The sequence below is a fragment of the Dromiciops gliroides genome, chromosome 4, assembly GCF_019393635.1.
Source record: "Dromiciops gliroides isolate mDroGli1 chromosome 4, mDroGli1.pri, whole genome shotgun sequence".
Lineage (NCBI taxonomy): Eukaryota > Metazoa > Chordata > Mammalia > Microbiotheria > Microbiotheriidae > Dromiciops > Dromiciops gliroides.
The window spans coordinates 341,937,868-341,953,274 of NC_057864.1; the positions used below are offsets into that span (position 1 = coordinate 341,937,868).

General features: G+C 36.2%; 1 protein-coding gene across 1 annotated transcript in view; it reads right to left on the minus strand.

Annotated features, from left to right (window-relative positions):
* The window catches only part of REV3L (REV3 like, DNA directed polymerase zeta catalytic subunit), a 259,154-nt gene that overhangs the window by 37,628 nt on the left and 206,119 nt on the right, over positions 1 to 15,407 (minus strand). The window contains 3 exon segments of the mRNA XM_044003468.1: positions 6,104 to 6,213; positions 11,597 to 11,803; positions 13,923 to 14,031. Of these exon segments, the coding sequence (XP_043859403.1) occupies positions 6,104 to 6,213; positions 11,597 to 11,803; positions 13,923 to 14,031 (426 nt within the window).

Genomic DNA, 15,407 nt, shown 5'->3' on the forward strand with positions numbered 1-15,407 from the left:
GGAAAATAATAAATGTTGGAGAAGCTGTGGAAAAATTGGAACACTAATGCATTGTTGGTGGAGCTGTGAACTGATCCAACCATTCTGGAGAGTAATTTGGAACTATGTCCAAAGGGCTATGGAACTATTCATACACATTGACTCAGTGGTACCACTGCTAGGTCTGTATCCCAAAGAGATCATAGAAGAGGGAAAAGGACCCACATGTACAAAAATATTTATAGCAGCTCTCTTTGTGTTGGCAAAGAATTGGAAATCGAGGGAATGCCCATCAATTGGGGAATGGCTAAACAAGTTGTGGTATATGAATGTAATGGAATACTATTGTGCTGTAAGAAATGATGAGCAGGAGGAGTTCAGAGAAACCTGGAAGGACTTATATGAACTGATGCTGACTGAGAGGAGCAGAACCAGGAGAACATTGTATACAGTAACAGCAACATTGTGTGATGAACAATGGTGACAGACTTGGCTCTTCTCAGCAGTGCAATGATCCAAAAGAGTTTCAAAGAACTCATGATAGAAAATGTTCTCAATATCCAGAAAAAAGAACTGTGGATTATGAATGCAGATTTATACTTTTGGGCTGTTTTTTCCCTTCTTTTTGGAGGCTTTCCCCTTGTGCTCTGATTCTTCTTTCACGAGATGACTAATGCAGAAATATGTTTAATGTGATTATGTATATATATATATATATATATATATATATATATATAACCTGTATAAGACTGTTTTCCATCTTGTGGAGGAGGGAGGGTAGGGAGGATGGGAGAAAAATTTGGAACTAAAAATTCTATGAAAACAAACGTTGAAAACTATCCTTATATGTAACTAGAAAATAATAAAATACTTTTATTTATTAAAAAAGTTTGTAGAACTGTCTTAAGTTCTAAGATGTCTTAAGGATTGAGGTCACAATGGTGATGAACACAGAACACACACATTTTAATTTGCAATTACAAATTAATTCCTATTACAATAAATTTCAAAGGACTATTCAAATTATTATACTGGGCCTGGAGTTATTGTATTGAATACATGTCTCAGGTTGTGGTAAGACAGTGAGAAGGAAAAAACGGTTTACATATACTTACCAAGCTAGATATTGTAGAGAGTGGCTATGATGTAGGAAGAAGAGAAATAAAGTGTGGCTAATAAGCAAGGTGAGCCAGAGCACAGGTCTGACTGAGACTTAATGGGACCCATCACTAGAATATAGTTAGGAAAGATACCTTATTTGAAGGAAACAGACTAGGTAAAAAGGGAATGGGAAAGTAGGCTAGCACTGTATATTAAGATATACATTTGGTTTCTGAAGAATCCCAGGAACCAAAGGGAGAAAGCATAGTGGAAAGCATTTGAGTGAAGTTTAATCTAAGGAGTAACTGAAGTGATAGTTATTTTAAAATTCTGCAGGCCAGCTAAACAGAATGAAAAAATAGATGAGTTTGGGAAATATGCCTTTTGGCATGGAGGGAGGCTGGTGGTAAAAAGGTGGTACAGTGGAGAGTACTAGGCTTGAAGTAGGAAGACATGAGTTCAGATTGCACCTCAGACACTTACTGTGTGATACTGGGCAAGTCACTTAGCCTTTGTCTGCCTCAGTTTCTTCAAATAAAATGAGGATAATAACAGCATCTACCTCTCAGGGTTGTTGTGAGGATCAAATGAGATAATATTTGTAAAGTGAGTCTCATAGCACTTGCTATATAGTAGGTGCTTAATACTTATTCCTTCCCTATAATAAGGTGATAGAAGAAATCAATATCTTTCAATTGTAGACCTGATTCTGACTGATAAGCATGTTTTGGTTGTTGGAATAGAAATAATGAAAACTGGGGTAGAAAATGACTGCTGCATTTAAGAATTTGTAACAAGAAAGGAAAAGTCAGGTACAGCTTCGATTGTACTTTTGATTTGGAACAGATTACTAAAGAAAAAGGGTGAGTAGGCTCTAATTACTTAAAGTTTTATTCCCAAGAATAAAATTCTGAAGACAGAAAGAGAAATAATTTGAATAAGAGGAAAAGGAGAGATGTTTAAAGACACTAATGTGGATGCAATGGGAACACATTAACTAGCTTATGGTTTTGTTGGGTTTTTTTGGTGAGGCAATTGGGGTTAAGTGACTTGCCCAGGGTCACACAGCTAGTAAGTGTGTAAAGTGTCTGAGGCCAGATTTGAACTCAGGTCCTCCTGAATCCAGGGCCGGTGCTCTATCTACTGCGCCACCTAGCTGCCCCTAGCTTATGGTTTTAAAAGGCATGCTGAAGATAAAAAGCAGAAGTGAGTAGTATATAGGATAAATATGAAAATTGGGCATTGTATGCTGAAAAAAGTGACATGCATATTTTTATTTTTTGGTGGGGCAGTGGGGGTTAAGTGACTTGCCCAGGGTCACACAGCTAGTAAGTGTCAAGTGTCTGAGGCTGGATTTGAATTCAGGTCCTCCTGAATCCAGGGCCGGTGCTTTATCCACTGCGCCACCTAGCTGCCCCCCAGTGACATGCATATTAAGTAATGCAAGAACTTTTTTTTGTCAGGGGGTGATGATGGGAGTCGAATGGGATAATGATATGGGGTTGAGGTATAGCTGCTTAGCTTTTATTTTACTTTTATTTTCTCTGCCAAGGATGATGATTATTGAGCTGGAAGGGACAGAAGAAAAATAGCCAAAAGGATACCCAAGTAGGGAGATAGTAAGAAAGCACTTAGCTGGCCTCAATAAGTTCATAATGCAAGGCCAAGATAAACTAGACCCCACAAGAGTACTGAAAGAACAGTGTGACTGACAAATGACCATGAGTGATCCCTGACAGTAGAGAAAGGGAAGGGTATTGTAGGACTGGAGAAGAAAAATATTTTCCTGATTTACAAAAAGGGAAACTGAGTAAAGTCTGCAAACTATATGTCAGCGATTTTAACTTCAAATTCTGACAAAATTTTAAACTGTTATTATGAAGGGCTGACTAGAGAATACCTAGAAATAGAAGTGGTTATTACAAAGAGCCAGCAAAATTTCATCCACAAGTCATGTCAGACTAACCTCATTTCCTTTTTTGACAGGATTTCTAAAACTGGCAGATCTGGATAACGTTCTAGATAAAGTTTACTGAGATTATTTAACAAAGTATTTGATAAAGTTTCTCGGGTTATTTTGGGGAAAAGATGTCAAACATGTGGCCCCACACAGATTGGAATATAATTGGGAAATATTTAACAAAATACATAAAAATACAATAGAACACAGATGATGTTAATATACAGCCCATTTCCAGTTTCAACTTGAATTCAGGCTAAACAAATTTGGGCTAAACAAAATCTGGCCTAAATAAAATAGGTCATTTTGAAACTTGGTTGAATGGCTGATCCAAAAAATAGTGAATAGTGGTTTGATAATCAACTTGGATGGAAGTCTGTAGGGGAGTGGTGTAGGGATATGTGTTTGGTCTTGTTATGTTTAACCTTTTTATCAATGACAAATATAAAAGATGATGTTATTATAGATTTTGAGCTGAAGGAAATTTTGGGAATTAAGTCCAAATCCTTTCATTTTTGCAGAACTGGAAAATGAAGTTCAGAGAGGCTATAAATGACTTGCTCAAGGTCACAAGTAAGTAAATGTCACAAATCAGCTCCAAAGACAGTTTCTGATTCCAAACATGGTGTTCTTGTCATTGCACTGTGCTGCTATTCCCTTCCAGTCTGAAAATGACACAGTGTGGGAGGGAGAGCTACTGAGCGCACAACAGAGTCAAGATGCAAAATATTTTCACCGGCCAGAACGTTGAACCAAACGAAATAAAGCAAAATTTAACAGAGATGAATGTAAAACTGGGGTTCTTAAATTTTTTATGTCCTGGTTCCATTAGGCAGTCTGGTGAAGCCTACAGACACCTCAGAATAATGTTTTTAAATTAATAAAACACAATACATGAGATTACAAAGGAAAACAATTGTTATGGAAATAGTTATAAAAATATTAAAACATCAAAAACCAAGTTCATGAATTCACTGAAGTCTATCCACAGATTCCCAAGGAGACTAAGAACCTCTGATATAAAGTATTATGTAAGGTCAAAAAATCCACTTCAAAAGTACAAGATGGTGAGGATGGCACAAGTAATCATCAGTTCATCTAAAAAAGATGTAGAGATTTTAGTGGTTGAAAATAAGCTCCATGAGCTATTAGTGTGATGACAGGAGACAAAACAAACAAACAAAAAACTAACGAGAACTTAGATAGCAAAAACCAGAAACAGAGGGCCTACAGAGGGAGAAGTATTAGTCTCGCCCCTGTGGGATGCACTGTGCCCTGGTCAGCTCACTTCTGGGATGCTGTCTTCAGTTTTGGGTACCACATGTGAAGAATGATACTGACAGGTTGAGGAAGAAAAGCAAAAGGCAAGTAGGGTGGTAAAAGGTCTTAGTACCATACCAGATGTAATGATTGGAATGATGCCACCTACTGGAGACTTGCTGTGGGAAAGCTCCACCATGAGGAAAATGCCTCAGAGGCATTGTGGCTTTTCCTTGGCGTCAGGAAATGACGTTTGCTCATGGGGGCTGTCTATCAAGGCTACCAGCCAATCAACTCGAGGAGCCTCCTATGGTCTGGGAGGAGACAGGAAGGAAGAAAGGGAGCCTGCGCGGAGAGCTCTCTCTCTTTTGGGTTCCTGACTTGATGGCGGTGGTGGTGGCAGAGGACTTCACAGGAAATTTGAGGAAAGATAGGAATGCCAGGCTGTTGGAATTCTGTTCTCAATCTTTTTCTTTCTATTTTCCAATAAACCCTTAAAAACCTAAACTTGTTTTATCAGTGATTTTAGTCAGTTTCCCCCAAAACTGGGGGAACAGATTAGAATCCACTTTTAGAATCTTAAATTACACACAGACAAAGACAGGGTGTGAAGGAACTGGGGATATGTAGCCTGGAGAAGAGAGGATATGGTGGGAAAGATGGGAGGGAAACAGGGCTATATCTCGTTCTCCTAGAGTTATCTAACAATTAGAGTTATCTGAAAATGGAACAACATGCCTTACTGTGGATTCTCCCTTACTACTGGACTTCTGCAAAAGTCTAGATTAGAAGTATCAAACATCCAAGGGCCCACAAGGTTGGCCCCAAACAGATCAAAATATCATTGGGAAATATTTTACAACATACATAAAAATACAATAATGTATTCCTTGGGTAATCTGTGTGTGTGAGGAGATGGCTATGCCCCGCTGTATACCTCAATTAAGGGTGCCTTTTGTGCTCCTTGTTCTGGGTGTGGTTTGCAATGCTTGTTTTAGGTGCAGAATTCCTTATTTCTGCACTATTGGCACGTCTAAAAAGTGTGCTTATCTCACTAGCAGAGTGTCTATTTCTTTTGGACCAGTTTCATTTTTGTGTATTCCCAATACTTAGCATCAGCCTTGCACATAATATGTACTGACAAAGAAAAATTTAGATTCCATTTCCAGAGATAAGGCCCAGCAAGCAAGCTGTGTCTTGAGTTTGGCAGGACAACAATCCTTTGCAATTACCCTCTAGATGATCTCATCCTCTGGGGTAGCATATTACTCCTATTGTAACTGTATTTTCAAAATGATTGTGTTATTCTGGACTAATAAAAACAACATAAAAAGTGTGACTATTACATGAATAAACATGGTATGTACTGGGATTTATGGTTTTTCTTACTGATTTACTGTATCTTCACATTACTTTGAAACTGGCATAAAAATGTGTTCTGGTTACAGATGAAAAATTAGATGAGAACCCTGGTGTCATTCCTCACATCTATAAGCAACAGGCAGAGAGGGCTCTTTGCTATCACTTACTCAGCTTAAAATTTTCAGTGACTCCAAATATGAGTGGGAGCTGGCTCAGGACTGAGCTTTGTAGGTTAACTTCGTGTCATGAGTCATGTCCTATTAATCCTATTTTAACAAATGATAAAATGATGCCTGACAAATTATAAAAGGGACCAATCCCTATCACAGGATTATTAGGGCTGGAAGGGACTTTGATAGGTCCCTACTTTCAGGAAGACCTACCTTTAAATAATTTCAAACAGATGACTACTTTAAGAGACTTATTTTAATAAATTATTACCTGTCAGTATCACCATATACAACTCTTGCACCCCATTTCTTCGTATCATTCACCAGTTTTATAGCTCGTTCCAAGGTTTCTCTAGCTTTGTGAACAATACTATCACCAACCTGAAAGTAAAAATACATTGAGATAAGCTATTAAAATAACTTTAGTATAAGTCATTGGCATTTTGAACACAAGGCAAATTTAATTGCTTTAAAGAAAGCTGAGAAATGAAACCAAAAAACTGTCCTCATTCAGCACAAAATTAGATTAAAAAAAGAAAAATACATGTCAATTTCATCAATGAATAGAATTTTATTTCATAAGGAACAATATCTATCTCTTACTGTACTTATTACCTATTGTTTTTAATGTCTACTTTATATGCATAATCTTTAATGTACCTCTATGATATAACATCTATCTTACAAACAAGACATTTTATCACTACCTATTTTGTTTTGTTTTGTTTTTTTGTTTTTTTTTGCAGGGCAATGAGGGTTAAGTGACTTGCCCAGGGTCACACAGCTAGTAAGTGTCAAGTGTCTGAGGCTGGATTTGAACTCAGGTACTCCTGAATCCAGGGCCGGTGCTTTACCACTGCGCCATCTAGCTGCCCCTATCACTACCTTTTAAAGCACTGAAATCTGTCACTGTGCTAGGCACTATATGAAATGCCCTCTTTTGTTGTTGTTCAGTTGTATCCTACTCTGTGACCCCATTTGTGATTTTCTTGGCAAAGATACTGGAGTGGCTTGTCATTTCCTTCTCCAGTTCATTTCACAAATAAGGAACTGAGGCAAAGAGGGTTAAATGACTTGCCCAGGGTCACACAGCTAATAAGTGTCTGAGGTCAGATTTTGAACTCAGGAAGATGAATCTTTCTGATTCCTGGCCCTGTGCCACCTTGCTGCCCAAAACGCCCTCTAGATGCTTATAATCTAAGACGAAGAAAAGGATGTGGACTAAAGGGAACAAACACTAAAATAAAATCAATAAGCAAGTTTATAACTACACGGTCTTGAACTAACATCATATACCTGTTAGGTAAGTAAAATCTGGATTGAAGAACAAAGATAAATATATAGCTGGAGAGCAAACAGAAAAACCAAATATTTGTTTTTGAATCTTTTAAAAACTACTAAAAGGGATACAAATCACCATCTAACTAAAGGCTAAAATATAGCAGGCTGAAAAACAAATGGATAAAATCAGTTTTCAAAGACCTTTAATTCAATTAACTAATGGTCAGTTCAATCAATCAACATAAAATTAATGAATTTCTGTGTACAAAGTACTGTACTAAATGCTCTGGGCAGATATACAAAAGAAACTACACACACTCTCTGTTCTCAAGGAGATAATAATCTATTTAGATGATGAAGCCAACATAAGAATTGCTCACCAGAAAGATATATCAGCAAAGTACAAAAGAACACATAATAAAACCTTAACTAGTTTTAATACTTAGGAAACAGTGGTTTTAAAAAAATCCTTACTTGTCAACAGAAACTCCTTTTTATATCAACTTTTATTGATGAAAATCTACCTAAATTTATTAATTAGCCTTCATGAGTTGCTGGGGTTTTTTTGTGAGGCAATTGGGGTTAAGTGACTTGCCCAGGGTCACACAGCTAGCAAGTGTAAAGTGTCTGAGGCCCCATTTGAACTCAGGTACTCCTGAATCCAGGGCCGGTGTTCTATCCACTGCGCCATCTAGCTGCCCCAGCCTTCATGAGTTATGAAGCATTATGTAATGAAAAAAGCTGAATTAGCAGCATGGGGGTATGGCTAGAGGGACGGTCTAGGAGTAAGGAAAGTCTGGATTCATTCAAATCCTACCCCTGACAAACCAGCAGTGTGCCATGGTCAAGCCACTTGACTTCTTAGTACCTCAGGCATGACTTTCTGAGAATGTGTTGTAGATAAGTTGATGATCTGCATAAGTGGAGATTTTCCACATGATAATTTCCCACACCTGATAGAATCATAGCTCTTGATTCCCTTTCTCAAAAACAAAAAAAGCATCTTGTAGTACAACAGGAGATGGGATAGCTATTATTACTAAAGCGCTGTTAACAGCTAAGTCTTAAGAATTTAGGTAAAATCCATATTGTACTGACAGTTCTTGGGGATATATATGCATACACAGAAACACATGCTCTTTTTTTGTTTGCTTTTGTTTTTGTGGGGCAATGGGGGTTAAGTGACTTGCCCAGGGTCACACAGCTAGTAAGTGTCAAGTGTCCGAGGCCAGACTTGAACTCAGGCCCTCCTGAATCCAGGGCCAATGCTTTATCCACTGCACCACCTAGCTGCCCCCGAAACACATGCTCTTTTGTTCATATTCTAACTATAATTTTATATAAAACTGTGCGTGTGCGTGTGTGTGTAATGGGATAAGAAATTAATTTCCCTTGGAAAATTTTTGTATTAATTCTTTGCAGCTATAGTGGTAGGTCTGGGCCCAGTTGAAGGCTCTTCCCGTGAGAAGAGGAATGGTTGATCAACTTGCTGGGGTCATTTAGAGGATACTCTTTCCTTGGAAAAGCAAAGCAGTTAATTAACAAGATATTACCTGACTAGGATTGGGTGGTGATAATAATCCCAAATTAGGCAAGCATTCCCACTCCCCAACAGCTGTAACGTTTCCCTATAAAAGCATTGTCTTCCCTATGGCTTGGGGAGGAAGTTGTCTTAAATCTCTCCAGGAGGTTAAGTCAAACTTTTCAACCATTGACATCCTCTCATGTTCTACTTCCTCATTCTTCCAAAATCTACCAGGCTGTAGAACTCCTCTGCCCCGAAGTGGGGGCCCAAATGGCTGATGGGCTGGGATGCTTGGCTTTTAGTCCTATGCTAGGCCAGCCTATGCCATTTGTATGGAATGAGACAAAGCAAATGATCAATCAGATGGATACAAAAAGAAGTAAAAGCTTCGCAACTGGAGATGTGCTAAATTAACTGATTTCAGTGCTAGTGACTCAATGTCAATATCCTAGCAACCTGAAAAAAGCACCCTAATTTCTTCACCTAAACACAAAGAGCTAATTTTTTTGCTACAATCTGGTCCAAAGAATTAACATTAATAAAACAGTGGATTTATTGGATCAAAGGTTAACAGGTGATATCAGCAATAAATAAGCATAATGTTTATGCAGTTTCTTTCTTCTAAGGGGTTCAAAGCACAGTAAATTTCAATTATAAAAGTTTGTACTTTATACCTCTCTTAACATAGAATACTTGGAAGAATGAACTTTCCTTATCATTCTCAATGACTTAATCTTATCTGTAATAATATTTAATTAATGTAATAATACCTTGCTATTTAGCTAGATGGGCATTCTTCTAGAATAGTTCTATTAGAAAAAAAATTGTAACATAAAGTGTAAAATTTAATTATAGCACAATGAATGTAACATACAGGAACTTTTGAAGAAAGCAATGTATTAAAGGATATAACTTTATTCAAACCAGAATCTCTCTACACCACAACCTAGGGAAATTATAGGACACTTGAATATGTTTGAGAATATGATTTCACTACTCTCCATGAAATACTTTTATTGAATCCTAAGAGTTGGAATCGACCTTGGAGATTAAGTAGTTCAATTCTCATTTAACAGATAAAGAAAGAGAGATAAAATGGCTTGTTTAAAGGTTACAAGGCTGGCTGATTTAGTGGTATAGCTAGAATAATCTGTTGTTCTTTTCACAAAATGCAATAGGGAATTTTCTAAATTATCACTTTCCTTGGTATTCCATGATAATTTCTACTAATACTAGATAAAGATAATGCTGAAATTGAAAAATAGGTGATAGGAGTTGGTTACTTATATACTTTTTAGAAGTCATTTTAATATTAGAAGTATCTTGGATAGAGCACCGGCCCTGGATTCAAGAGGACCTGAGTTCAAATCTGGCCTCAGACACTTAACACTTACTAGCTGTGTGACCCTAGGCAAGTCACTTAACCCCAATTGCCTCACTAAAAAAAAAAAAAAAAAGAAGTATCTTTCACAAGGAATATAATCATGCAAATTTAGTATGCTGAAAAATGTAGAAAGAAATATTGGATTCAGATTATTAGTTCAGCCTATGCTACATATGCATCCTGGTACACTGTTAGTACTTAATGAGTGTTAACTTTAATGATTATGACAGGGCATGACATTAAAAAATGATATTGTACCTTGGAAACATGCTAATTAAAAGCACAATAATGAGGCTTCAATGATAAGTAAATTAAGGAGAATATACAATTTTCCTGTTCCAGTTCTAACACTCATTAAACCTGAGATATAGGAAAAGTTGCCTGATTATATTCTACATTAAAAAAAACCATCACATTTCTTCTGCACTTTTCAATGGAAGGAATTATTTAAAAAAATAAACCAAACTTTACAATATAATTCTGCACATTATTTCAAAAGTCATACAAAGAAAGCCTTTGTCCTTTTACCATAAAATTTAAATTAGATTGATTTCAGAGGTTGAGAATTACTATCTTGAATAATATTTTAAAGGTTGTTTTCAAACTGATTTTAGGATAGAAACAGTAAATATAGTAACAAAGACAGAAAAAGAATTCCAGTTGAGGATGCTATTTAATGCCATTAAATATAACTACATAATTTGTAGGGATTTATGGGTGTGGACATTTAGAACACGTATAGTAATTACTTTCATTTCTTAAATCCTTTTGAAAATTTTTTTGTAAACCTAAACAGAATTTAGATTTGTAGAAAGTTCTTTGAACTTGCTACTTGATGCAGTTTATAATTTATATCTGCAAAATGTTCGGTACAAATAGCCAGACTGAGGTTTTTTTTGTTTTGTTTTTTTTGGAGGGGCAATGAGGGTTAAGTGACTTGCCCAGGGTCACACAGCTAGTAACTGTCAAGTGTCTGAGGCTGGATTTGAACTCAGGTACTCCTGAATCCAAGGCCAGTGCTTTATCCACTGTGCTACCTAGCTGCCCCACTGATAGGTTTTTAAAGTGATAATCTTTACATGTGGTGAGAAGCTAGCTATCAAACATGTTAATAATGCTTTGATTTTAAAGATATAAGTGACAACACATAGTGTTAAAAAACATTTGTAGCCACCAGAAACATGCCAATTGTCTTTGCCAAGTCTAAGTATGATTCAGAAACAGGATCAAAGAGTGGCAGCTGCCTTGGTGTTGATCCTGCCACCCTGGCTTCTACTGGGCAAACTCTCACTCATAGTGTTCCCAGATACACTGCAAAAAGACGAAAACAAGGAAGAAAATCAGGAAACTGTAGAAGTAGTCTAAGGCCACCCTGAGGAAGGGTCTTAGCCTCCTGCTTCCATGACATGGGTATCTTTTCTTACTCTTATGGCTTTTCTTAGAACCCTATGTCCTCCAAAACAAAAATCATGTAAATGTATAGTATATCATAGTGGATACAACAGTTTCAGCCACAAAAGCTGCTTTATAGACTATTTTCTTGGAAAATGCAGCTACATTTCTGCCTCACTTACCTCAATGCATGGCATTCTCCCAGAATAGTTAGCAGATGTATAACCAAATGTGACATTTGCTATAAGTTTGAGTCCAAGCTGACGTGCGTTGAGCATTCGTGAAAGAGCTCTGTCCTGCTTGTATGCTTTCATAGACTGCTTCACCATGAACCTAGTCTTTAAAATTTCTTCCAGCATTCTTGGCAGTACTCCTTTCCTGACTGAAGGCTATCATAAAAGAAAAAAAATTAAATACCTTACACTGCACTGGTTTAAATAATTAAATAGAAAACACAAAGTATAACAAATAGCCAATGCTCTTGAATTGGAAATATGTGGCCACAGTACAGTGGCTGCAGGACCAGTAGTGTTCAATATAAAATAATTACATTATATTTCTTTTTGAAGAGGACTTTGTCCTTAAAGGAGTCTACAAGTATACATAAAATGTACTTAATAATAGTATAAACAATGAAGCAGCCTCCAAGGGGATGGAAGGTAGCTTCAAGTGTGCAATAGTTTATATATATTTTAACAAGGGCAAGGGGTAGTTTTATTCAAGAATTCTGGGAAAACCCCCACTCTTTTGTAAAGCAACACAGGATCTATGTCACTTGTGCCAAACCTCAATTTTTAAGGTCTCATTCTAATGATCCCACACAGTGATCTGCATGGAACGCCATTTATCTACCTTGGAAGAATGAAGAGCTGGGTTGACTCTGCTGACATTCAAACCTGCAGTTCCAGGGACTCTAGGTATTTCAAATCTGATGCTTAGATCACTAAGCCATCCCCTCCGGCCTATATTTATTAGCAATCTGGAAGAGGGGATGAATAGTGAGGTGACAAAATTTGCTGATGCCAAAAAACCATTTGAATTAGTCAAGACTAGGGAGAATTTATGAAAACTCCAGAAGGAATGAAAAACACAAAACAATATTAATGGTGAAGATGAGATTTAAGAGATACGTGCAAAGTAATGCATGTTAGTTTTAACCATTCAAACTAAAGGCATAGGAACAGGAAGATGGTTCCAGAATTACAAAAATTCCTCATTTTTCACTTTTTAATAAAATGTCTACACTGGGTCAAATTACAGGTGCAAATTAAAAAAAAAATACTGTTAGAAAGAGGCAATATGTGATATTTTAAGAAAGGCTGCACAGAACAAAATGCTAATAGGAGAGATTTTTAAAGGAATCTACTTCTTTGCTTATAAGTAGATGGCATTTAGACCAATTCAGGCCATTCTCTCCTTGAAAGTCCCTAGGAAAGAACACACCATATACTCTTTTGGTAACTTGCAGTACTAAAAAAATGTCAGTAAGGGATTTCTTAGTACATAAGAATTCGTTATGTTCAATGTGTATCACTGAGGTTAGGACGCTATCAGTTCACTGTATGGCCAAATGAAGCTCCCTTCTGGGCCTGGCTCACCCCAAAGTGCTCACATGGCCTCTTGAGGCCTCACAGTCCTCAATTATACCCATGCATTGCAGAAAGTAGGCACTTGATGTTTTTTGAATTGAACTGAATTGGAGAGAACTGGGCCAGATGATTTCTAAGGCTCTAGCCCAGTTTTAAAACCAACCTTATGATTTAATGAGTGGGGAACGAAGCTTGGATTGGCTAATGGTCCCTAGTCTCTAATTATTTACTTTGTTGTACCAGGGAAACAGAACTGAAGGGGCCCACAAGTGAGATTCAGGATCTCATGAACTAGCTTCATTTCTCAAATCTCTCTCATTCTATTTACTATATCTCTATCCATCTCTTGAGGAAAGATGTCTATTCTAAGAGTGATTTGTACTTTTAAGTCTACAACAAATAAAAAACCAAATTATTACAAGATAATTTTTAATTAAGATTATCAGAATAAAAAAAAAAGATTATCAGAGTAAAGAAGTAGTGGTAGGATTGACATTAAATAATCTTATGCTCATTTTTTAGAACTCATCAAGTACTACTTTTTAAAAAAAGTACCACTTTCTATGTGTATAAATACACTGTATTCCAGTAAAGGGCAATGATACATAAATTTAGAATTCAATCCATAAATTATTACTTTCCACTGGAAGGAACAAATTTATCTTTCAAAAAAATCTGTTACATGTGGAATTTAGTGTTACAGTATAAGGGGGGAAAAAGCCCTTTTTAGGTGGCTATTTTAAAGTTGCTGCTAAGGTTAGGAGAGTCTTAGACCTCTGACTTGTCTTGGCCCTTGCTGAGACATAACACTCAGGTCAAGCCTAGTGTTTCTGTTTTTCATAAAATTCAGCAATATCTGTACATTAGCTGTATGTCAATTTAGTTATGGAAAATAATTTCATTTACATGCCCAAATTACCTTGACGAAAGCCACTCCATTTGGTGACACTGTGATATCATGCCTAATTTGGTAAAGTAAATCTGGAGGCACTCTTAGAGAGGTACAGCCAAATTTAAATTCATCAAATCTGGAAAAAAATCAAAACATAAAACAAGTGGACTGGTATCACGATTACAACTGAGAATTTAAAAGTTCCATTATTAATTCTACAACTGGAAATATTTTTCAATCCTATCAAAATACGAATGCATTTTACCTATCAGTACATATCAAAAACCTATTAATAACAAGTGCTTCAAATATTTAAACTTTATTAATCGAAACATTTCTCATAACCCACATTTAGGATTAATGGGCAAAATCTACACTGAAGTTCAAACATTTGAAATGTTCAATTTCAACTCTATAAAATTGTGTTTTCTTTATACATCATTATCTTTAAGACTCATTTAATATAAAGAATCTGAAATACACACTATACTGTTCCATATTAATTACTAAAAAAAAAAGATTGTATACAACTTCTCAAATGCCTTATTCTAGTGTTTTCAAAGAAACTTCATAAAAATTTTTTAACTTTAATTTTTAATTTACTTCATTACTTCCACATATGCTTTTTCTTTCTTTTTTTTTTTTTTGCAGGGCAATGAGGGTTAAGTGACTTGCCCAGGGTCACACATACATATGCTTTTTTAAAGGATAAAGACCATTATATAACAAAGCAATACCTCACAAATACATAATAACTGAACTATTAAAAGAGACACTACTGCTTGGAAAATGAAGGAAATATTTATGGATATATTGATGTGTGGCATATACCATATACATGGTGCAATTTGTTCAGATTACAAATTTTGTTTTAGGTGAATTAAAAGAGCTATTGTATTGTAGATTAATTTTCTAACTCTTAGAAAATATATGAGGGGCAGCTAGATGGCGCAGTGGTTAAAGCGCTGGCCCTGGATTCAGGAGTACCTGAGTTCAAATCCGGCCTCAGACACTTGACACTTGCTAGCTGTGTGACCCTGGGCAAGTCACTTAACCCCCACTGCCCCACCAAAAAAAAAAATTTAAAAAGAAAATATATGATTAAAATATAATATTCCATTTAAAGCAAATAATACCAAAGTTCTCAAAATGTTCTGTGGTAGTTTGATTTAAGTCTTACAAAGTAAAGAAACCCTATTTTCAAAAAGGCAATCTTATACATGGAGGGTGAAATTTTCAGTTTACCTTCCTGAGAGATACCAGTCCGTGTAGTTGAAATGATCATGTAGTAGTGATTTATATGACCTGTTGGACATTTTAATTTTAGTCTAAACTGTGACTTCATCAGTTGGAGGATTCCTGATGTGGAAATTCCCTCTATAGATGGAGACTGATTAGTCATCTCTAACTAAGTCTTTGAAAGGTTAAGTGGCTTGTTCTTAGTCAAAAAGCCAACGTGTCAAACACAAGATGAACTCAACTCATCAGTTAATAAAACAGACAAAACAAATG